The sequence below is a fragment of the Alligator mississippiensis genome, chromosome 4 (genome assembly GCF_030867095.1).
Source record: "Alligator mississippiensis isolate rAllMis1 chromosome 4, rAllMis1, whole genome shotgun sequence".
NCBI lineage: Eukaryota > Metazoa > Chordata > Crocodylia > Alligatoridae > Alligator > Alligator mississippiensis.
In genome coordinates this window covers 222,128,064-222,150,893 of record NC_081827.1, presented here as the reverse complement: position 1 = coordinate 222,150,893, position 22,830 = coordinate 222,128,064, and the positions used below count along the sequence as shown (strand labels likewise).

The 22,830-nt window shown below is 41.9% G+C and overlaps 1 protein-coding gene across 6 annotated transcripts in view; it reads left to right on the top strand.

The window, feature by feature from the left end:
• PKP4 (plakophilin 4) overlaps positions 1-22,830 on the top strand; it is a 272,331-nt gene that overhangs the window by 125,682 nt on the left and 123,819 nt on the right. For 4 of the 6 annotated variants that reach the window (XM_059727364.1, XM_059727362.1, XM_059727363.1 and 1 more), the window contains 2 exons: positions 1,559-1,671; positions 21,736-21,770. In XM_059727364.1, the coding sequence (XP_059583347.1) occupies positions 1,559-1,671; positions 21,736-21,770 (148 nt within the window). The remainder of the gene's footprint in view (positions 1-1,558; positions 1,672-21,735; positions 21,771-22,830) is intronic. The other 2 variants (XM_059727365.1, XM_019480299.2) reach the window with 1 other exon arrangement.

Genomic DNA, 22,830 nt, shown 5'->3' with positions numbered 1-22,830 from the left:
ATTTCTCTGTTAACTGTGTGTTCACATTGTTATAATTAGGGTTTGGTATTTGACTGGTCAAATAAAGTTCAGTCAACTGACCGGTCAAATATCAGTCAAAAAATTGCTAATATGATCAAATAATACACAGAAGAAGCACAAACTTTCCATTAAGAATTTTTGGGGAAAAAAAATCATATTTGACCAGCTTGCCAAACCTCTGTTGCAAGGCAGCTATCGGCACATTTTGGAAGCAGGCTGAGGATATGGCCTCAGTTTACCCAACTAGCTTTTACTTAGAGAATGAAGTGTTAATATGTCCCTACTGTTAAAAGACCTGCCCGTGTGCTGAACAAGACAAAATGGAGTTCCAGCAGCACAGTCTGAAACTCCTAGAGAACATGGCTGTGTCAAACCCACTTGCATGGCAAAAGTTGTTATATTACCCTTCTAAAAATATCTATTCTGTTTAGGATTCTGATGCTTAAACATTTATTGCAAGCAGCAAGATTTTTTGGGATGACATCTTTTATTGAACCAACGGAATGGTTGTGATTTAAAATTCTAAACCTTTAGAATGCAAGTCATTCTTCATCAGGTCACATTTATTAATATGTATTAATGAACATTTATTAATATTTTAAAAACCCATTTCAGTTCACTTGCAGAATGTAAAATGCATATAGAAGTTAAACCATATACATTTAAAATAATAATACTGATGTTCTGATGTCACCTGTTTGATCATTTATGAAAGGTATCTATGTAAAAGTAAAATTTCTCCTATTGTAATATGATTTGATTTCCCTCAGTGATCTACCACAGACCAAAGTATCATTTCTCTGTGAAATCTTGAGCTTTTAATAACAATAAGCAATGCTATGGTTTAGTCTCCTAAATTTTCTGCTTACCATTGTTTTACATGACTACATTTGAAGCTGTTGGAGAGGGATGGTGCAAGTGTAACTGAGAAAACATAACAAGTACTGGAATTATAATTTTTTTTTATAGCTGTCAAAAGTGGAGGAATGTCTATGCAACATTTCTATCAACTTTGAAACTGCAATTGTGTTTAAGTTTTTTAATGTAAAATCACCATGTACTGCAGCTGAGGGCTTAAAGTTTTGTAGCTAAGAATGACAAGCTGCAGTATTCTCCAATGTGCAACAGTTGCAGACATAGTTAAGTATGTTTTCAAGTTTCAATCAATATGTCAAAGTGCAGCAGCAGAGGAAGATACTGGAATAACTGAAATCATAGATCATATAGCAACAGATAATAAATGGCTCCTGTTTATGCCACAGATAGCTGAGCATTTTATTCTTTTCTTTTTTCCTTTTTTTTAATGGGGGGGAAAATAATGCTAGCTTTGGTTTAAAGAGCTATAAAATGTATACTGTATTATTTCAATAGACTATTTTAGCTATTGAAGAGTTGTTACAAGGGAAAATCATAATGCACAATGACTGTTTCATTATTGATCTACACTCATTTTTTTTAACTTGGATATCCTTGGATTAATAGTATCTCATCTAACTTATAACACCCAGAATTCCTTATTTTTGTTTTGAAATCACAGGAGCTGCAGTTTCAAAGACTCACCAGAGAACTGGAGGTGGAGAGGCAAATTGTTGCTAGTCAACTAGAAAGATGTAGACTCGGAGCAGAATCACCGAGCATTGCCAGCACAAGGTACAGGCCTTGATGTCTTTATTTTTGCATCCCCTCATTGTTTTGGGTGCTACGTGTAATTATTTGTAGAGCTGCTGATCAGTTTGCAATTACTTAGCATTCAAAAATGCTGATTCACTACAGTTGAAACTATAAAGGCCTCTTGCTTCCTATCTTTTACTGCAGTGCTTGTAAAGTTTTAATTATTCCCGGATTGTCCTAAGCCTAAACAGAGTAGAAGAAGAATTTATCATAGTGATTGTTATAGACTTGGCTTACCCATATGTAGTGAAAGCAATTTTACTAATTTATTTATTTGCAGTAACTTAGTGAACTAATGATTCTAATCATTACTGGTATAATACAAGGATGTGAATGTTATACTTGCATTTCCAAATACTTCCCAGGAAATGTCCAACCAGAATTCATGCTTATGTTTAAATTTGTCACAAAGTTGCATGCTACCATATGTATTTAATAAGTCATCTAGTTTTATCCATCTTTTAAAATATTTTGTTCTTGGTTTCTTTATGCATACTTTTGAGTATATTTTAAATGGTATAATATAATGCTATATATTTGACACAATATGTCCATTTAAAATGTAGTATTACATACTGTATGTTGTAGGTGTATAGTAATTACAGTATATTTTTTCATAATTGGAAAGCTTGCATATGCCAAATGTGTTTAGATTATTAAAATCCTCAAGCAGATTGAGTGATTGGTAATAGATTGGAACAAGTCCAGAAGAGAACAAGAAGAAATGTGTACATCTTCAATAGGCACAGCACACTAGGGAAAGTTGGAAGTCCTGGGATTATTTTATCTAGAAAAGAGAATATTGATGGGGTGGGGGATTTGATGGGTCTCAAATGTGGGGGGAGCCCCCCAAAAACAGTTGTTATAAAGAGGATGGCTATCAAGTCTTTTTTGTGTCCACAGAAGATAGGACATGAATAATGAGCTTAAATTGCAAGAAGGGAGTAGTGGAATCCTCTCCTTCGAAGTTTATAAACGCAGGTTAAGCAGACTTTTGGCTAGCCTGATTTAGATAGTATTGTCCCTGTCTTGTGCAAGGGATTAGATCTGATGATTTCCTGAGAGCCCCTTCAGCCCCATATTTCTGTGATTTTTATAATAACCTTTGAAAGTGAAGATTCTTGTTTTTAAAGCTTTTTTACATGAACTATCATAAAATAACTACCTAGGCTTCAACTTCCAGCAGACCTCATTAACATACATCAAAAGAACAGCTCCTTCATACGTGCAATTTCTTGTGTTTACATACCACTGGTTTCTGTATTCTTTCAAAAGTAACTTTTGTTTTGATTGGAGGGACATCCTTTTTTGGAGCTAGAGTATTTAACTCTATAGATATCCTCTTCATATTGGGTCCGAAAACGAGTCTCCCAAGGCATGGCCAATTAATGAAGTTCACTTACTGTAATCTTCAATTTCATACTTTAAAATACTTTACCTCAGTGGTCATATGATAGTATTGTTACAACATAAAATGTTTCTGCTTGTAAAATGTTTATACATACTAAAATACCTGACAAGTGGAAATACAATATTCCACACACCATTCTTTCTGTCGTACCTGCATCCAAAGCTATATGAACGCCAAAAAAAAATAGAGGTTTGTATTGGATGCTTCTGGGTAAGGAGTTCCAAAGACATAGTTATGTCTTGCCTCCAGGTATCTTCTATTTAAACCTTCAGTGCTCCAGTTCATTTTACCAATCAAAAGAAAGGACATTCTGCCTTGGATAGATGGTCCCCAAACTTTATCATTTTACCAAAAATTTATCATTTTACCAAGTCAACATCCTCAGTAATGTAAATAGGGGTGGGCAAGCACCAGGCTGATTTAGAGAACCTGTACCTACTACTACCACAGCAGTGGCCCATGTTTTGGCAGCTTGCAGTGCTCCCACCGCTGCAGCAACCCCTGCATGAAGGGGTAATCACACAGCCCTGCACTTATACTGCTCAGCACCCACTACCCCCGCCCCCCCCACCCCACGTGCCTTCGGGACCAATATACCTAGCTACATCTCTGCACATCTTTATTATACCCTAAATAATCAAGATGTCTCCAGTTGTTGAAATGATATATTATTGCTGTTGTTGCTGTAATAAAGAGGAAATATATTCCCATAAAGGTAATATAGGGGTAATATATTCCCATAGAGAGGTAATACATTCCCAAGAGCTTTATATCCCCATATACAAGGTGGAAACTTGTATTCTGTAATGGCTGTAAATGTAGTCTCATTTCTCTTGCAATTGTTTCTGTTGTGGTTTAACAAATGACCATTTACATAATTAAGTTAATGTGTTTTTCTCTAAATGTCCATTAGCACTCAAATTAAGGCAGTTTGTCATGTATTTTAGTACATGTAAATTATGAATCTAGTAAAAATCTCCAGTCACATTATCAGCCAGTATTTGTGCTATATTTTTCATAGCTGATAACAAAAGTACTGTGCACACTTTTTAAGTGTTATAAAGTCTGACTTGAAGTACATCTTATTGGTGGTTTTATAAATAACACCTTAATTGAACAGTAATCCAAAATTCTTCATATTATTACTTTATTTTTCACAGAATACAGCTCAATATCATCTGCCCAAAGGTAATCTACCCAGGAGCTTTCATAACAACTTGCAGATATTAAGCCTCTGAATGTTACTGTTGATTTTTATTCTTACACAAAAACCTGCCTTCCTCCTTTTATGATTATACTGTACCTGGCTGAGAAAGTAGTTGTGTGCTATCCACAGAGTAAAATGCCTTGCTAGGGGCTGCTATGAGAGAGCCACCTTCTTGATTCATTGTCTGCTTGCCAGCTTCTGATGAGGTCCGAAGCTTCTTTCCTCTAGGATACATTTGAACTTGGATAATCTGTATTACTTTTTATTAATATTGCATGTGCCTCTGTGTGTAATAATAATCCATTACTTGCTGCACAAAACTATATAAATGGAGTTGTTAGAAGAGCCAAGCAGGACAGTTAAAACAATGGCCTAACTAAGGAGTATCCCAAGAAACAGGAATTTCCCAACGAATAGAACAACTTCTAATTCTGATGACATAGAGTACGGACTAGAGGTGCACTGATATATCGGTCTATATTGTATCAGCACTCATAAAAGGAAAATTCATATTATCGTGACTGGCTTTCTTTGGCTGATGTGGCTGATAATGTCACCAATAAATGCTGTATGCGTGCGTGCAGCCACAGCATGCATCAAGCCAGGAGAGCAGCTTGGTGGCTTGGAGAGTAGTGTCTGGCTGGTAAGTCTGTTGGGCAGAAAGGGTGTGGGGGAGAGAAGGGGCATGGGGGTGCAGATTGAGGCCCCCACAGTGAGGAAATGAGTAGGGCTGGGGCAGGCGCAGCCCAGCCGGGATGGAGCAGGGTACAGGATGGAGCCAGTGACTCATCCAGGGGCTGTGGCTGGAGCAGCCCCACTCCCAAGTGCACAGCAGGCAGCCTGCCCTCACCCCATGCACAGATCCGGGGGGGTACATGCCCCCCCATGCCTTGCACAGGGGTGAGCGCAGTGGCAGGAGCTGCCCCCCTCCCTGTTCCCCAGATGAGCTGCCAGCTCTATCCCGCACACTGCCACACCCCAGATGGACAGCACCAGCCCCACTCCCTCCCTCACCACGGGGGCCTAAATCTGTGTGTGTGTGTGTGTGTGTGTGTGTGTGTGTGTGTGTGTGTGTGTGTGTGTGTGTGTGTCCTCACACGCGCACACATCCTTTCCCCCCAACAGACTTACCAGCCAGATGCTGCTCTCCAAGCTTCCAGGCTGCATATCAGCAATTGGATTGGCATCAGCCGATATGGCTGGTCAATAATCAGCCATTGGTGTTGGTCAAAAAAATCTTTATCAGTGCACCCCTAATATGGACACACAAAACACTTAGACCAGTTTAAATGCAGTCTAAACCTGAAGTGAACTGATGTACCAAGCCCTTTAAGCTGGTTTAAAGTGACTTGAAATGATTAAAAAATGAACCTGGAAAATCACAGTGCGCTGGGTCAAGAGTACATGAACTGGGTATGCTACATATGGATGCCAAGTGTTCCATGACATGGGTCTGATTGGTTCTCCAGCATCACACACTCCATCATTCCTTACCCCCTCCACCAGGTTTATGGCCATTACTCAACTGACTGTTTTTTGCCCCCATTTTGTTGGCACCTTTCATCACTGAGCTCCCTTACATTGTTTGTTCAGTACAAGCTTAGTTCTAACAGCTAGCTGTGTCTTCATTTCCTACTTGACTGCAGCCCCTTATTATCCCCCAACCTCTGGGAACCCCAAACTGAGTGCAAGCTCTCCCTTCCTCCCTTCTTCCCTAGCTCCCCAAGTCAAGTAAGCACACTGCTGAATTTACTCAGGTTCAGGCTGCTGAACTTTCATGAGCTTGTGTTTAGGAGAGGAGGGAAAACATCCCTAGTTACAGGTCACCTATCCTGGGGAGTCCCTGAAGGTGGGTTCAAGTACTACCCTCCCATCATTCCCAAGTACACTGGACTGGGTGCTCACACCTACCCCTAGTGTTTGAGCCACAGCACATTGTTACTTAAAAGGTGACTGTGCTACAGCATTGAATGCATCTGAGCCACAACAGTTGTGAACGGGTTCCCAATCAGCAACATTTGGGACTGGCTTCAGTGTTGCATCATCTGTCCACACCCATAGCTGTCTTGCTAAGGCTAAGAATAGACATCAAAGGTAACACTAAGACAAGAGCATCCTGAGCCACAGGAAAGATGGTACAGTAAAAGCTGTGTTATCTGGCATCCCCCGGGAATGGGAGATGCTGGTTAATCAAATATGCCAGTTAATCAAATGTGCACTGTCTGGTGCACTCCCCGGGATGAGTGTGCCAGGGGACAGGAAGGGGGGGGTCCTGCGCAGGCTGCTTTGCTCCAGGCCGTAGGTCAAAGAAGTGACAAAGAAGAACTTGGCTCATGGCGGCGAAACCGGAAGTTCCCAGAAGTGGGACTTCTGGTTTCACTTTTGCTGCGGTCCTCAGATGCCGGTTAGTAGAGCTTTTTCGGTAGTAAAATGCTGGTTAACACAGTTTTTGCTGTATGTTGACTGGTGAGCTGTTACCCAAGGAACAACTGTGATCTATGAATGTTGACAGGCTGGTCAGGAAATACACAGCCAGCAATCAGGTTGCAACCAGAATAGTCTCTTTCTTCCAGCCAGAAATGGAGGTTAACTGGGTTGAGGGGAACTTAAAAAAAAACAAACTGGCAAGTTAAGATTGGGATATGAGTAAGACCAAGTTATATGGGAGAGGGGTACTGTTTTATTTTTTGTACTTTACTATACATATTTTCTGTCCTTGAGGAAATGAAGATATAATGCTTTATTTTAAAGATACTGTTTTTGGGTCACTTTAATCTACTTTACTGGTCACCCTAGAGTAAAAGGGTTGAAGGTGCCCAAGACAGCTGGGGCTGTCACTTTAACACGGTTCAGAAATGAAAGGGAGAAGAAGTTCATAGCCCAGACATTCAATCTGAGAAAAAGGACAAACATACTAAGCTGTTTTACTAAGTGGGTGGTGGAGCTGTTGCTTAGGAGCACACGTCAGCTATCACACTCTACTTACGCCTTCATGTTCCTGTATTGCAGGGATGTCAAACATGGGGCCTATGGGCTGGATATGCCTGTCTAGTTGCTCTGTTCATCCTGCCAAGCTACTGATGAGCAATAGGAAGTTTGGGGGTGTGGCTGGAGGAGTGGCCTACTGTAGAACATGGGGCCCTTGGGCCCTGGTGGACATAGTGATACAGCTGTGGATACAAGATGGCCACTTGGCTCATTGCAACCACCACTGTGCACTTGCCCTACCTCCTTTGTCGCTGGTCCCAGCACTGTCCTTTTCTAAAGCCACTGCCACTGCATGCCCTGGGCAAGAGCTGGAGCCACTACTGCCACTGCGTGTGCCCTGGGCCAGAGCTAGAGCTGCCACTGTTGCAGTAACATTCCTTTAACCCCCCCCAAAAAACATTGATTGCTTTATTGTACATCCATTATCACATATAACTTCTAACCTATCATTGTGAATTCAGCCCTGTGATTCTGAACCAGAGGCTGTCATTGATATCAGATTGCATGTGAATTCTGTGATATAGACAGAAGTCTACATGTAAAGAAGAAAGATAAGTAAACCAGGTGAAAGGCTGGTTATACTAAACTCCCATTTGGCAAACACCTCTCCCTCCTGTCAGCAGGTACAATTGCTACGTAACTGAAGAAAATTGAATACCGTTGAGAAAAAACTCACACTTATTGGCACCAACTTAATCATTTTGTATCGTAAAGACCTGAATACATAATTGTTACCAATGACAACATAAAGTGTTGCACCACTCTTGCAGCATTACAAAACAACCCTACTTTTGTTGCACAGTACATTTTTACCCTATTTTTAAAATGTTCTGTTGACAATACAGTAAATAGTCAACAAATCAACTCTTCAAGCAGTGAATGGTTGAGGTGCAAACCTCTAAAAGTGCAATTTTATTTGGAGCAGTTCACTGAAGCACATCGCTTCAAGCAGCCATTTTTAATTACTTCTTATTGTCATTCTGATCACAAACAATTTCTGCCACAGGTCAGTTTCCTCTGGGATATAAAAATCCAAATTGTAATGGTCCCCACCAGCTGGAAATAAAACTATATATCTGAATCTCTTATAGGACATTTATCTTTAAGGTAATTCAGTGAGTATTCCTCTTGATCTGAAGTATTCAAGCTAATTCAAGTGATCTAGTGCTGTGGCCGTATGAAGATTTTGGTTTAAACTTAAGGGTTTTAATAACTATCAGAATAATTTGCTTTGTCTGCTTTATTTTTATGCAGTTTGTGTTAAAATAACAGTGTTTTAGAAGTACTCCATACCAATAAAATATTACATGCTATAAAGTGAATATTTAAAATTTCCACAGGAAAAGGACATTGACTGCACTTTAATGCACACAAGGATGTTTCATATATAATGGCAGCCTTTTCTAAAAAGAGTCAGCACGATGAATAATCGGGATGAGATCAGGCAAACCACAGTGTAGCATGAACTGATTCTTGTTCCATCAGAGAAGTAACATATAAGATCACCTAGCAGCTAAACCACCTGATAACTGTCCCTGCACTCTAGACATTTCAGTACATGAAACATGTTTCTGCCTGAAATAAATTTAAATGTTGAACTAATTGTTTGGTGTGATTTTTTTTTTTTTTTGTGCTGAACACATCTAGGGCTGCTTGCAGAAGTAAAACAAACAAACAAAAAACACACTTTACCTGAAGAAGCAGTGCATTACTTCAGCCCAGCTCTGCAGCATCTATAAAGGTTGGGTGCTTTTAGGTAAAGCTGATTCAGTTGGCTATTAGAATGCCAAAAAGCCTCACTAAAGCACCCAATCTTTACAGACGTTGGGCGAGCTGGGAGTAGCATGCTGTCTGTTCTGGGCATGAGTGGGGCTTGGCACAGGAATACACCGAGTTTAATATGAAGTGCCATTTTGGGGGGGAGAGTTTACATCTGCAAGCACTCTAGGTTTTTCAAAGCGTGACCTCACTGAAATTTTAATTTCTAATAAGAGCAGGCTAAGCTTCCTTAGTCAAAAAATGTGGAATAATGTTGTATATAACATGATATTATATACTTCACACTTTTGAGAAATCTTATTTGAAATGACTTTCATATTATTGTATAACATCATATACAAATCTTTAATTATAAAGCAATGCAAAATTATCTTTATGCCTAGCTTATTTTTTGCAAAAAATATTGATGAATCATCCCAGTAATTAACGTAATTTTTATACTAACATCAACACTGATGTTTACAGTAAATATATGATTTAGTTTCAGCAATTACAATCAATGCAATATATAAATAAAATAACTGGACGTCTACTCTGTTGGAGAATTAAAAGCACAGTAGTAGATTCTAAAATTCATCTAAAATATTGAGCTAAAAATGAGCAATTTAAAATCTGATTTTAAGATGACCCTAAGCTTAAAACAAACCGCCGCCCCCCCCAATAATTAGATTATATACATGAAAAATGTATACATTTTTTATAATTTTCCATGTATAAAATCTAATTATTGGAGGGACATCTTAAATTCATCCCCATCCACAGATGTAGGGGGACAAATGTTGTGTGAAAATGGAGCAGCTTGTGCCTGTCCCTGCTACCTTTGCTCCCCATCCTGCCCCTCTACCCAGCTTCTTTTCCCCTTTTTCCCTTCCACCAGCAGGTGGGGGGAGCATCTTGCACATCTCCCAGCATGCCTCCTGGGCTTACTGAGCTGCCAAAGACTCCTGAGCAGAGCTGAAAAGCTGAGCCAACCCTGATTTGGGGTTCAAGAGGGGGAGACATCTGGCTGCCCACCTAGACCTGATCCAGCAGCAACTTGTCATGGCATGTGCCCTCATAGACACAAGCCACCAGCTGGCCATCCCATGGATGGCCACCCGGTGGAACCTGCGCCTACCAAGTGTGTGTGCATGTCCCAGATGCCTGTATTCCCCCCTGCTGATGTTGGTGGCCCCAGCCCCGCACAACAGCAAGCTGTCCAGATCCCTGAAGCCCTGGGCCATGGATCTCCAGCTCCAGGCCCCTCTGGCCCTGCATCACAGCCACCACTGCCCACAACTTACGCTGGCCGGGCACTGTCCCCATTCACTTAGTGCACAGAGGCACATAACCAGCTACACAGCTTGCATACACACAATTGTATTCCCTGCACTCTGGAAGCTGTGGACATTAGACCAAGTGTCGTAAAAAGACAGACCCTAATTCAGGGGTGGGCAAAATGGGGGGGCTGCTAAAAAAAAAATTTAATATTTATCTGCCCCTGTCTGGCTATCAAAGATAACAGGAGCCAGGGGCAATAGGACCCAGGGGGAAGCTGCTGGCAAGAGCCAGTTGCAGCAGTAGCAAGGCCTGCTGCCCCTCCCACCCCCAACCCCTGCCTTAGCAGAAGCTTCTGGCCTGCAAACCTGGGGCTGCTCCTCACCTCCTTTCACCAGAGAGGGAAATTCAGATAAGAATGGGCAGAGGGAGGGGAGGATCACCAGTGCAGCAAGAGCCAGCCGGCACCACATGGTTCCTAGCTGGCAACCACATGGTGCTCCTCCTGTGTTCTGTGGTCCCAGCCCTGCAGCTGGAACCGCGTCGTGCTGGAGCTGCAGGTAGGGAGCGGCAGGCACAGGGGAGAAGTGGCAGTAGGGGTAGGTGTGGGAGGGGGAGTGGTAGTGGCAGTGGGGGCAGATGTGGGGAGGGGGAGTGGCAGCAGCGGGGGCAGGTGTGGGGGTGGAAGTGGCAATGACGGCCCCAAGCTGGAGTGGAAAGCCCCGAGCTCACAGTGAATAGCCTGCATCCACCCTGCACACAAATCTGGTTGGGGGGGGCACATGCCCCCCTATGTCTCCCCCAAGGAGTGTGCACAGTGGTGGGGAGCTGCCCTGCCTTCCAATCTCCCTGTGCCCCCTGGACAAGCTTCCTATGGCTCTGTCCTGCTCCCTGCCCTGGCCCTGGGTCCCATTCACTGCCCTGGCTGGGCAGCATCCCCTGTCCCTGTCCCTGCTCCAGTCCCTCCCTCACTGTGGGGGCCTTGATCTCCCCCACTCCTCTTCTGCTCCACAGACTTACCTGCAGGGTGCTGCTCTCCCCACTGCCTGACTGCATTCCTGGTCATGTGCATGCATGCAGCCAGGCCAGGCTGTGCACATGCACACAGTGTCTGGGGCCCCAGCAAAATGTCATTGTATTTATCGGTGAACAATATTGGCTACACTGGCAAAAAAAAGCTGATAGCCAGTAATGTTGATTTTCCTTTTATTGGTGCCAATCCAATATGCAACCAAAATATCAGTGCACCTCTATGTAGTATAGATGTTCCTTTTGGTTCTCTGACCTACAACACTGATACCACATCCATACAGGGTTATCTAAGAGCAGGACCAGCCATTTTTACAGCATTCTGTGTGCCCTGACTGTCTGTTCGGTTATGGCTTTCTTTGTGCCTACTGCGCAATATGTGTAATTTGTGTACCTGACCCTTATTAATAAATGGGTTGACTAGGATGGAACTGTTATATACATGAGAATGCACCATTGTACATAGCATCATAAAATCTTCAGTAGTAATTATCCATCCCAGTCTTTCTATAGCCTAATATTGTTTCACATTTTGCACGCAGATATATATTGAGTAAAATTTTCAGTAAGTTTTCTTTTTTATCTTTATTACATACAAAAAGTAGGTGTCTCCCAACATAGTCTGCAGTGAAAACTTTTTCAAAGAAATCTACTTGCCTTGTCAGCAATGTTTGTATTTTCCTTACCTATATACTTTTACTGTCTGGTAATCAAGTGGTACATTCTCGCATGTTTTCAGTTCTTGATTTATTTGAAGTATTTCTGGTTGGTTGCATCTGTTTTTTGCATATTTATTCTTCAGGAATTAGGAGCACTAACAAGGTTACTTATCTTACCTTTGACCTGCAATAGCATACCCTCTTTTCTCTTGTCCCCAGGAAGGTTAGACTCCATATCCTGAAGGTCTATACAATTAAAAGTTATTGGAGAGGGAGTCAGTAGAGCAGAAGTCACAGCAAGGATTTGTTATACAGAAAGATTTAGATAGTAGCAGTACAGATAAAAGGAATCCTACTTTATTGTGCTCCAAAAAATGTAATAGGACGTCTTATTAGTCAACATTTGTATCGTATGCAGTAAGTTTAGGAAACCGCCAGAGAGGAGCAGCAGTTAACTTCTTCAAGGGTAGTGTAACATCCATTCTGCCAACTTCAGTGCTGCCAGCAATAGGTATTTTTGTACCCCCTCCTCTGGGCAGCATCCAGAGTTGCTCCCCTGGTCATCCCTTTTCAGTTATGCTACTGATTCTGCCTTTAGTGTCCCAGGGTTCTGGAAGTAGCGGTACCTCTTTCAAACATAATTGCTTCCCACTTGGGTATTGTACCTCCCCAGCACCCTCAAAAGGTGAGGCTTGACATTAAAGGCACAGTTAAAAAGTTAAAGGCTCATAAATGATGACTTGAGTTGCAAACTACAAACTGGATGTGTTGGAGTTTTAGCAGTTGCGAGTGAAGAAAGAGTCTTAGCTTCAAGCATCATTGTCTTAAACTTAAGAGCAGGCAACTCTGTAGAGCAATTGTGTTTCCTTTGAATCTACCATTAGTCACATGGTCTTCAGCCTGAGTGAGTGAGTTCAAGGCAAGGAGTTCAATTCCTTTTGGAACCTCAGTATTTTCTCACTGAAGCTGATATGCATGTTGTCTATGATAATCTATTTCAAGATTTGGGTTTGGGGGGGGTTTAGGGCTTGTCCCCTTAGCCTCAATTATAAATGAATAGGCAGAAGTGTTTTGATGTTGTACTTCTTGTGAACTTCAAGTTCACAAAATATTTATGGACAGTTTTACATGTGCCCCAGGGGTGGGGAGCTGCGCTTTAATTAAAGCAGCTCCAAGAGCTGCTCTTATTAAAGCACCACAGCATCTTGTGTATCAGTGTTCAACGAGCTTTAGATAAAGTGCCCCATGGCCATTTTGAACCGTGGGGAAACTGAGACACAAGATGCGGGAGGCTGCTGGAGCACAGTAATTACCAATTAAAAGACTCAATTGATTGAGTAATGCAGGCATTTTCAACCTTTTTTAACGAGTGTACCCCTTCTGGGTACACTTCTAGTGGAGCCAGGCAGGACCTATGCAGCCTGCAAAGGGGAGCCGCTTGCCTTCCCCCCCCCCCCCCGGCCCCACGACTGCCCTGCTTCTGGGAGGCAGCAACGCAGGATGGTAGGTGATGTGTACCCCTGGTTGACAACCCCTGGATTAATGTATTATGTATATCCATGGATGGGTCGCTTTCATATGACAAGAATTTTTTATGAGCTTTTGAATTTACCTTGAATAATATGCAAGTTCACAGTTGCTAATTTTTATGAGGAAGATAGAAGTTTTATTTTATTGAGGAGAAGCAACAGTTCCTAAATCATTTCTCTTTTCCAAGTTGTTGATTTTAACATGTACAAATTACCTTCTTTTTTTACAGAACCCAAAAGCATATTGAGTGTTTTACAGAAAGAAATAGAAATAAATATGCAACCTCCACCCCAAATAACCTAAAATTAGCAAAGAGCCTAATTTAGCAAAAAGTAAAGGTAACATGATAGAAGGAAATGAAGTAAAGGACCAAAATTAGAATAGTAAATGAGAGAGAAAACTAAATAGAATCATGTTTGCAAAGTTGAAATATATCAGTTAGATGTGAAATGACAACTGTGGTGGTAAGAAACAGCATTTGGGAACTTCTAAATGTGGCCACAGTACTTCGGGATTTCCTACTTTCATGTATCAGTGTGACGTCCCACTATGGGAAACAGTCACCTTTCATACAGCAATACTTTGTGCACCTCAGATCTGCCTCCATCAAGACTATTGTTAATGTATATTTTAAGTGTCATGTAATTTCCCCTGGGCTATTACTTTGCAAATATAGGTTTAGTGAAAATGCAGGATCACTTACAGTAAAACAGTTGCTTCCAAGCTAATAGGGTCCAGTCTTTTAGTTCCACTAGTGGAACTATTTTGTGGAAAACTTATGCTTTCAGATTCAGAATTCCCAGATTCAATCTCTACAAACAATACTGTCAGACTGTAAAGCAGGGCTGTTTTTCTTAATGTGTTTTGGACATGAATATGTAACTTTTTACAGAAGAATATAAAGGACAACATATTCCATGATAGTTATGAGATGGGTTTAACTAAAATTGCATTTTAGGACCATTAATTAATCTCTGGAGCATTTTCATTTTTTTCAGGTTCAGGCATGATTGCTTGACTGGTTTATTTAATATTTACTTAATAGTAGCATATTGGGATCTTTGTCAGTTACAGAAGCCATTGTGCTAGACACTATAAACTGTAAAAATATTCTCCACATCAGAATTAATAAGCTAAAGAGCTAAAGACTAAAAGCAACATTGAAGTTCAGTTGAAAATTATTAAATTGAAAAATATACTAGTAACCTGTATAGAAAAACAGCAAAAATGTAAGGTCTCATTATACTGTACTTTTCCTGTTTGTCAGTGGCCATATAATGATAAACATTGCATATTGTCGCAGAGCACGGAGGTGCCCTGCTCCTAGAGAGGGGAAACTGCCAGGGAGAGAGCCCTGGCAGGGAATAAGGAGCACAGCTGTGGGTTGCCTGGGGCAACCAGGAGGACAGCTGACTGGAAGGGGCAGGGCCTGGCCCTCATAAGGCCCAGGGGCTGAGGCCAGGCTGGCAGTTCCCTGCCAGCTGCCAGAGGGGCAGGAGCTCCTGGAGTTAAGATGTGAGAACTGCAGATACTCCTCAAGCAGAGTAAAGGATGGCAGCTCGAAGATGTCTGAGCAATGTTGTTATAGCCAGGTGGCTTATGGTTAAGTTGTAGCCAAGAGGCTTGTGTTTTGCTTTGTTGTTATTTATTACACCGGTGGCTTGGGTGAGGCTATTAGGGGTTGGAGGAGGCCTCATGGGGAACCCACAGCAGCGTGGGGACCCCGGCACCAGTGAGAGCACAGCAGACCCATAGGGACCCACAGTGATGTGGGGGCCCCAGCGCCGGTGAGGGTGCAGCATACTCATAGGGGACCCACAGTGGTGTGGGGGCCCCAGCACCAGTAAGTGCACGGTGTACGGGGTGCATAGACCCCAGCCCCAGGAGGGGCACTACTGAGAAGCCCAGTGTGGGTGTGGCGAGCCCCAAAGAAGGGGCTACTACTGAGAAGCCCCAGTGCAGGTGTGGTGAGCCCCTGAGGAAGGGTATAGCACTGCGGTAAACCTCGGAGACGAGCGTAGCACTGCGGTGAACCCCGGAGAGAGGGGGTAGTAGTGCGGTGAGCCCTGGAGAAAGGAGGTAGTAGTGCGGTGGGCCCGAGAGACAGGTGGCTTGACTGAGAAGTCCCAGAGTGGGCACAGAAGTCCTCAGGAGAGGGGCGGCTTCACAGAGAAGGCCCCAGAGTGGGTACAGAGAGCCTCAGGAGAGGGGGCGACATTACAGGGGGAAGGCCCAGAGTGGGCACAGAGAGCCCCAGGAAAGGGGCAGCATTATAGAGAAGGCCCAGTGTTGGCATAGAGAGCCCCAGGAAAGTGGCGGCACTAGAAAGAGGGCCCCAAGAGAGGGGCGGTATCCTTAAGAAGGCCCAGGAGAGAGGGCGGCGGTACCGAGAAGGCCCAGAGTTGGCATAGAGAGCCACAGGAGGGGGCAGCAGTACAGAGAAGGTCCGGGAGCCGGGCAGCAGTACAGAGAAGGTCCAGGAGCCGGGCGGCAGTACAGAGAAGGCCCGAGAGCTGGGCATGAGAGTAGACGAAGAGACCGAACAACGTCTAGTCCAACTGCGAGGCTTGGGGCATGGTGTAAGGGGTGGTTGGAGCCACGCATAGCCCATAAGGCTGGGGTGCCCAGGAAGCTCCCATGGTAGAGCAGAACCCATAAGGGGTCCGGGAATTCACTGGGCCAGAAATAACCGTGTCCAAGGAGACATAAGGCAGCCTCCCAACCTTATGTGAACATCAAAGACATGGCGGGCGAGAATACGAGGGTGCCCTTGGGCCGACTTGGCATGGAGGAAGGGGGCCTTAAGGAGATCACGGCCCTCGTGGAGGACCGCGCCGTGACATATATAGAACTGAATTTAGGCCGTTTTATTGGAAATTACTCATAAAAATTGAAAGGTATAAAGAGCCTTCATAACACATGTAATAATTGAAAATGTATTCTTGTTGTAGATGATAAAAATGAAAAATAAGGACAGATTAACTGATATATGATTGTAACAGACAGTTCTCAAATTCTGACTGACAGTAACTCTGAATAAGCAACAAACACAAGTCCACATGAATAAACCATTTGCCATTGAGTGCCTGACAGAAACAAGTCATATTCCCATAATAAAAGCCTACTCAAGAAAGAGACTGAAAAAGTGTCTTTTGACAAATGTTTTGAACAAGTTTTGTGATAATTTTTGTCAAAATTTGTATATTTAACTTTCAAAAACTTTTTCCCATTTTAAATGCTATACGGAAAAATGTTTTGTATTTCATTTTTTCACTTATAAACTTGCAGTTTCACTTTGGATACTAAAATGGATATAGTACTGCTGAAAGGCAATGGTCAAAACCAGGGGCGGGTAAAGTCCAGCCCATGGTGGCCAGCAGTGGACTCCATTTCCCAAAAGCCCCTTCCCGGGGCATGCAGGCTGCAGATGATGGCTTTTCCCTGGCTGTGGACCATGCTGTTGCCCCTGCAAGATCCCAGCTTGGCCCCAGAGCAGCTCCATGCCCTGCCATGTACTCTACCAGTGCTGCTGGGGGCCTGTCTCCACAGAAATGCTGGCCCTGCACTATCACAGCACAGCAGCTGCTGGGCTGTCCATGGAAACTGGCCCCAGCCACATGTGCAGGGGCTGCTAGGAAATGGAGTCCAGATGCTAGCCAGATCCACCATTTTGCCCACAGCTGGTCAAAACTGTAGCTGAAAATCAGCCATGTTATAGTAATGTAAGAGTAATGATGTAGCCACTGTAGTCCAGGAAGTTTGAGAGGCAAGGATTTGTGTGTCTGCTACTCCTGAGAATTTGTCTCAGCCCCTCCTCTATGCTGTGCTTCACTTGCTATGCCTGGCCTCCTGTAATCAGAGACCCGACAAAGAATACCTTACATTTGAAAACTTATCAGACTTTATTCCAACTACATAGTTGGTTCAATAAAAGATATCACCCAAAGAAACTCTTGCCTCTTCCTGAAAATCATTGCATTTGCAATTTCCTCTCATAGACTGTTCTTTAAAGCATAACAAATAATTGGACTTGACGTGGAATTCTTGCTATGAAATAGTCTTCATGTGTTGGGTAACAGTTGTGAAGGTTTTATGTAGCAGGAAGAGTTTAGTTCCACTTGCAATTTAGATAAACTGCATTTGATGGTAGGAAGGAGAATGATTCATATACTAATTTACACATTTTTAAGGATCTTTCTTTAAAAATAAAAATCTATTGCTTTCTGTATCTCTGCTACCTAAAATAAAAAGTATGAAAGGGAACCCAAGTGGTTGTCTTGCTATCCAGATCCTGTTAGTCTGTTTGTTTTGTCCTGCTAAGTAATTGTGCTTTGAGGCAATATAACTTAGTTCAAGGCTGTCTAAATTTTAAGTGGCCAGGGCCTGCACTAGATAGGTCCTGGGCTACGTGCTGCATGCCCCCTCTTCCCCTCCCCTCTGCTGCACCACAACATGTGGCTGCCCTGGCTCCCACTCCCAGATCTCCTGCTGCACTGCATCTTGCCTGTGCTCCTGGCCCCAGGCCATTGGTTCCCCCAACCCTATGGGCTGCATTGTGCTGTACCTCCCTGTCCCACCCCCTGGGAGGGGGATCCCAGAGACCCTAGCTATTACTGCAGCCAGAGCAATGAGGGGAGTGGTGGCCAGGTTTTCATGATCTGCATTCAGGAGCTGGTTTTCATGATCTGCATTCAGGCTACAAGTTGGATAGTCCTGGCTTAGTTGATGGGACACTGTATCACAACTCAGAAAACTTGGCTTCAGTTTGTGGCTCTGCCACTGGCCTGCTGCATAACTGTGGGCAAATCTCTTCCCTCATTTCTCTCAGTTGCTGCCATGTAAATGGGATAATTATATGTCGGGGCAGACATGGGAGACAGGTGTCAGGGATCAGGCAGTGGTGAGGGGGGGAGGCAAGAATTGAGGTGCAGGCACAGAAAGGCATGTGGCAGGGGAATATGGTATAGTGCAAATAAATTTCTTAAGAGAATTAGTGCATTCAGTAATCTTAACTAAACATTTATTCTTCCACCATCACATGATGGAACATAATTTCTTAGAAATTTCTCCCAAATCACCCCAACCTTATCTGAAAAGTTCCAATTTAATGTAAATTTTGTGTATTCACAACTATAAGAAATAGTGTCCAATATTACTCAGAGAATAGTTCTGAAAACAGAAGATAATAGCTAAATGGGAGTGGCTTTTCACCTTAAAATGTGGACTTGAATCTTAATTTTGGTTAAATTTCCTTCTAACTGTTTTCCCCATTTGTGTCATAGAACACAAATTAGCAAAAGATGAATGGTAATCTAGTCTTAAGAGGATCTTAAAACTCTCTTAGAGTCCTGGGAACATGATTTACGAGGAAATGATGAAAGAACTTGGATTATTTAATCTGAAGAAAAGAAGGCGGGGGGGGGGGAGAGATTTGATAGCAGTCTTCAAATACATGAGGGTGGTTATGTGGAAGATAGTGGTAGACTATTTTCTGTAACTGAAGGGGACCAGACAAGTCCCCATGGTGTTAAATTGCATCAGGGAAATCTAGGTTTGATATAAGAAAAATATTTTTAACTATGAGGGTAGTTAAGCATTAGAGCGGGTTACCTGGAAAGATAGTGAAATCTCCATCCTTGGAAGTCTTTTAGAGCATGTTAGACTAACACTTGACTTGAATGGTATAGTCACAAACAGTCCTGTCTTGAGCAGGGAGTTGGGCTTGATGACATTATGGGTAAGTGCAGATAGTAAAAAATCCCAAGGCAGAATCATTGAAAATTAGGATCGGAAGAGACCTCAGGAGGTCATCTAGTCCAACCCCCTGCTCAAAGCAGGACCATCCCCAACTAGATCATTCCAGCAAAGGCTTTGTGTAGCCGGGTCTTAAAAACCTCCCAGGATGGAGAGTCCACAACCTCTCTGGGTAACCTGTACCAGTGTTTTACTGCCATCCTAGTGAGAAAATTCTTCCAAATATGTAACCTAAACTTCCCTTGCTACAACTTGAAACCATTACTCCTTGTTCTGTTATCTGTCACCGCTAAGAACAGTCTAGTTCCATTGCCTTTCAAACCCCTCTTCAGGTAGTTGAAGGCTGTTTATTAAATCCCCTCTCAGTCTTTTCTCTGGATTAAATAAGCCCAGTTCTCTCACTCTCTCCTCAGAAGTCATGTCTCTCAGCCCCCTCACCATCTTCATTGCCCTCACCTGGACTCTCTCCAAGTTGTCCACATTCTTTCTATAGTGAACTGAGCACAGTACTCCAGATGTGGCTGCACCCGTTCAGAACAGAGAAGAAGAATCACTTCCCTTGACCTGCTGGCAACACTCCTACCAATGCAGCCTAGTGTGCCATTAGCCTTCTTAGTAACAGGGGCACACTGCTGGCTCATTCATCTTATTGTGCACAGTAACCCACAGGTCCTTTTCTGCAGAGCTCCTGCCCAGCCAGTCAGCCCTCAGCCTGTACCACTGCATGGGATTTTTCCATCCTAAGTGCAGAACCTGGCACTTGTCCTTGTTGAACCTCATGAAATTTCTTTTGGCCCAATCCTCCAATTTGTCCAGGTCACTCTGAATCATAGACCTACCCTCCAGCATATCTACTACTCCCCCCAGTTTGGTGTCATCCGCAAATTTGCTGAGGGTTAGCCTAAGCTATGTAAATCAAACCAATAAGCAAGTGAACAGATATTGACTTTTGATTCCAGAAATGCAGCCACGGTGGCCCAGGCCAGAAGGCGGGGGGCACTAGAGCATGCTTTCCTGCTCAGCTGGAGCAGACAGCTTGGGCCAAGGCTAGCCCACCCACCCTAAGAGAGGGGACTTTTGGAGGAGGTGCAAAGCATCCTGGCATGCTGTAGGACTCTGAATCAAACTTGAATCTATGGGGCATCTGGGACAGAAGTTCAATAAACCAATTTAATCTAAATCAAGTCTGATACTACATCTATCCAGGTTTATTTATACTAGTTTCAGACATTTTGAAAGTAGTTTATGTGCACTGAACTTCTGTTGTGTTACAGATTTGAACTGGTTTCCGATCACTTATACTGGTTTATGTGTAACTTCTGTCCCTATGAGGTCCTTTCTGTATCTACTTTCTGTCATTCTAGAAAGATAGTAACCATCATTTTCCCTTGTCCAAAAATGAAGGGCTGTGATTCTGTTGTGTAATATGGTGAGATGAAAATCAGTAAAGAAAAAAAAAGCCAAATTAGAAATTGACATATGGTAATAGAAATGCTGTGTCCAGATTTCCATTTTCCAACTAATGTTGGGGAGAGCCTGCTTCTCCCCAAAATACAATTTTGAGACAGATGGGTACAATATATATATATATATAATTTGTAACGATTGTGTTATAGAAGATGATGGTGTTGCCTGAAGTGAAAATTTTAACATTTTTTGCTTTACATTAGTAAATCTAATAAAATAATGCATTGAACAGGCCAGTTTGAATTTCTCATCCATCTGCAATATGATAATATACAAATATTTATTCATACCTGATGAAATGCTAATATGTGGCATTCTGGGGCAATAGAAGAATTAAAATTGTTTGACTGAAGGACATATACAATTATAGGGTTATTATAGGGTTATACTGATAACAAGATCCGTCTGGTTAAAATATTATTATTGCACAAGTCATCTCAACCACTGAATATCAGAAATTTTGCCTACCCTAAATTGAGTCTATTTAATTAAAATATCTAGCATTTCAATTTTCATGAGTCTTAGTATGCAAGGTATAAAATTTACCACTTTGGAAAGTGGTTACATGAAATACAGCCTCTAAAAATGTCATTAGCCATGTAATTTATTTCTGTGTATTATGCTATCCTTCATATAGAATCATGCCAAATGTTTTACAACATTTTATTGATATTGTTACACCTTAGATGTGCATATCACCTATCCTACTGCAGTAGTATTTAGTGCCACCTTATTATTTACAGTAAAATAAAAGCAAAACAAGTCCAAAGGTTAAATTGCATAAACTAAATTATATTACATAGTAAGATTTTTTTGAGAAGCATCTCGGATTTTTTTTCATTCTTTGATTTTTCTATAATTTAATACTAAGATAATACATTTTGGGTAATAAATACAAAATAGCCCCTTTCTTTACTTTTGTGATAAAGCAAATAAATATTATTTTTTTCCCTTTCCTGTAGCTCTACTGAGAAGTCGTTTCCTTGGAGATCAGCAGGTACAATCTTTTTTGTGTAAACTTTTCATTTCATTCTTTATGCCCCAAAAGCAATTTATTTTCTAAACATTCTCATACAATTTACTACCTGTTCTGAATTGAACTGGATATTAACTTTGCTAGCACAAATACCGTGCATTTTTTTAAAGTGTCTTTAGCAAAAATAGTGTTGTTATATGCTTTTACTCATATCTAGAGACATACTTGTATGTTATCTTTTGCTTTTTAATTGAGATCATCTGTAATGATATTTTGTGTGTATGATAGCTTTATGCCCTTGGATTTTCTTAAGAGAAAATGAAACCATAAGGGGTGGGAAACACCTTTTTTAATATTAGAAGTCCTCTTCAGTTAATTCAAAAATAATGTTGAATGTCTCCTCATAGCTGATGATGACCATGACAGTTACAGTCAAAGTCTCAAGAATTTTTGGTTAAGATTAAGATTTTTTTTATATGTAAAATCTGAAGGTTTTTTTCTTTTTCCAGGTTTCTCTGCCTAGATAGAAACTGATTTTGTATATACAAGGTTATTTTCTAATATATTTTTTTTTTCTATTCACTCCCTTCAACATCTAGGAAGTTCTTTCCTCGTACAAGGAAGAATAGTTTTGTGGTGATTTGTATCCTGTTTCTTTTCAAGATAGACAGTGGAATCAGTAGGGCTCTTCTGTTTGGGTAGGATTTGGAAGGTAACAATTTGTAGCTCAGAAGGATGCATTTTGATGAGCTAATCTGACTATTTGGATAACACAGACTAGAAAATTTCACTCACTGATTCTTGCATCAAGCTCAGTACCTTATGTTTGAAGAGAGAGTCCCTGTCCTGAAGAGTTTATAGTATTACTACTAGTCATGACACAGAGTAAGGGAAAACAGATGAGTAAAGATTTGCCTTGCTTAAGGCCAAAAAGCAGGACAGAAACAAAGCCAGAAATAGAGCCCATGTCACTTGACTCCTATTCCAGTGCCTTTTCCACAGATCATGCAGCTTCTATTTTTAAGGGTATCGGTTAAGCAACACTAGTAGAATAAAAATAAAAATATTATTTTAGGTAAAT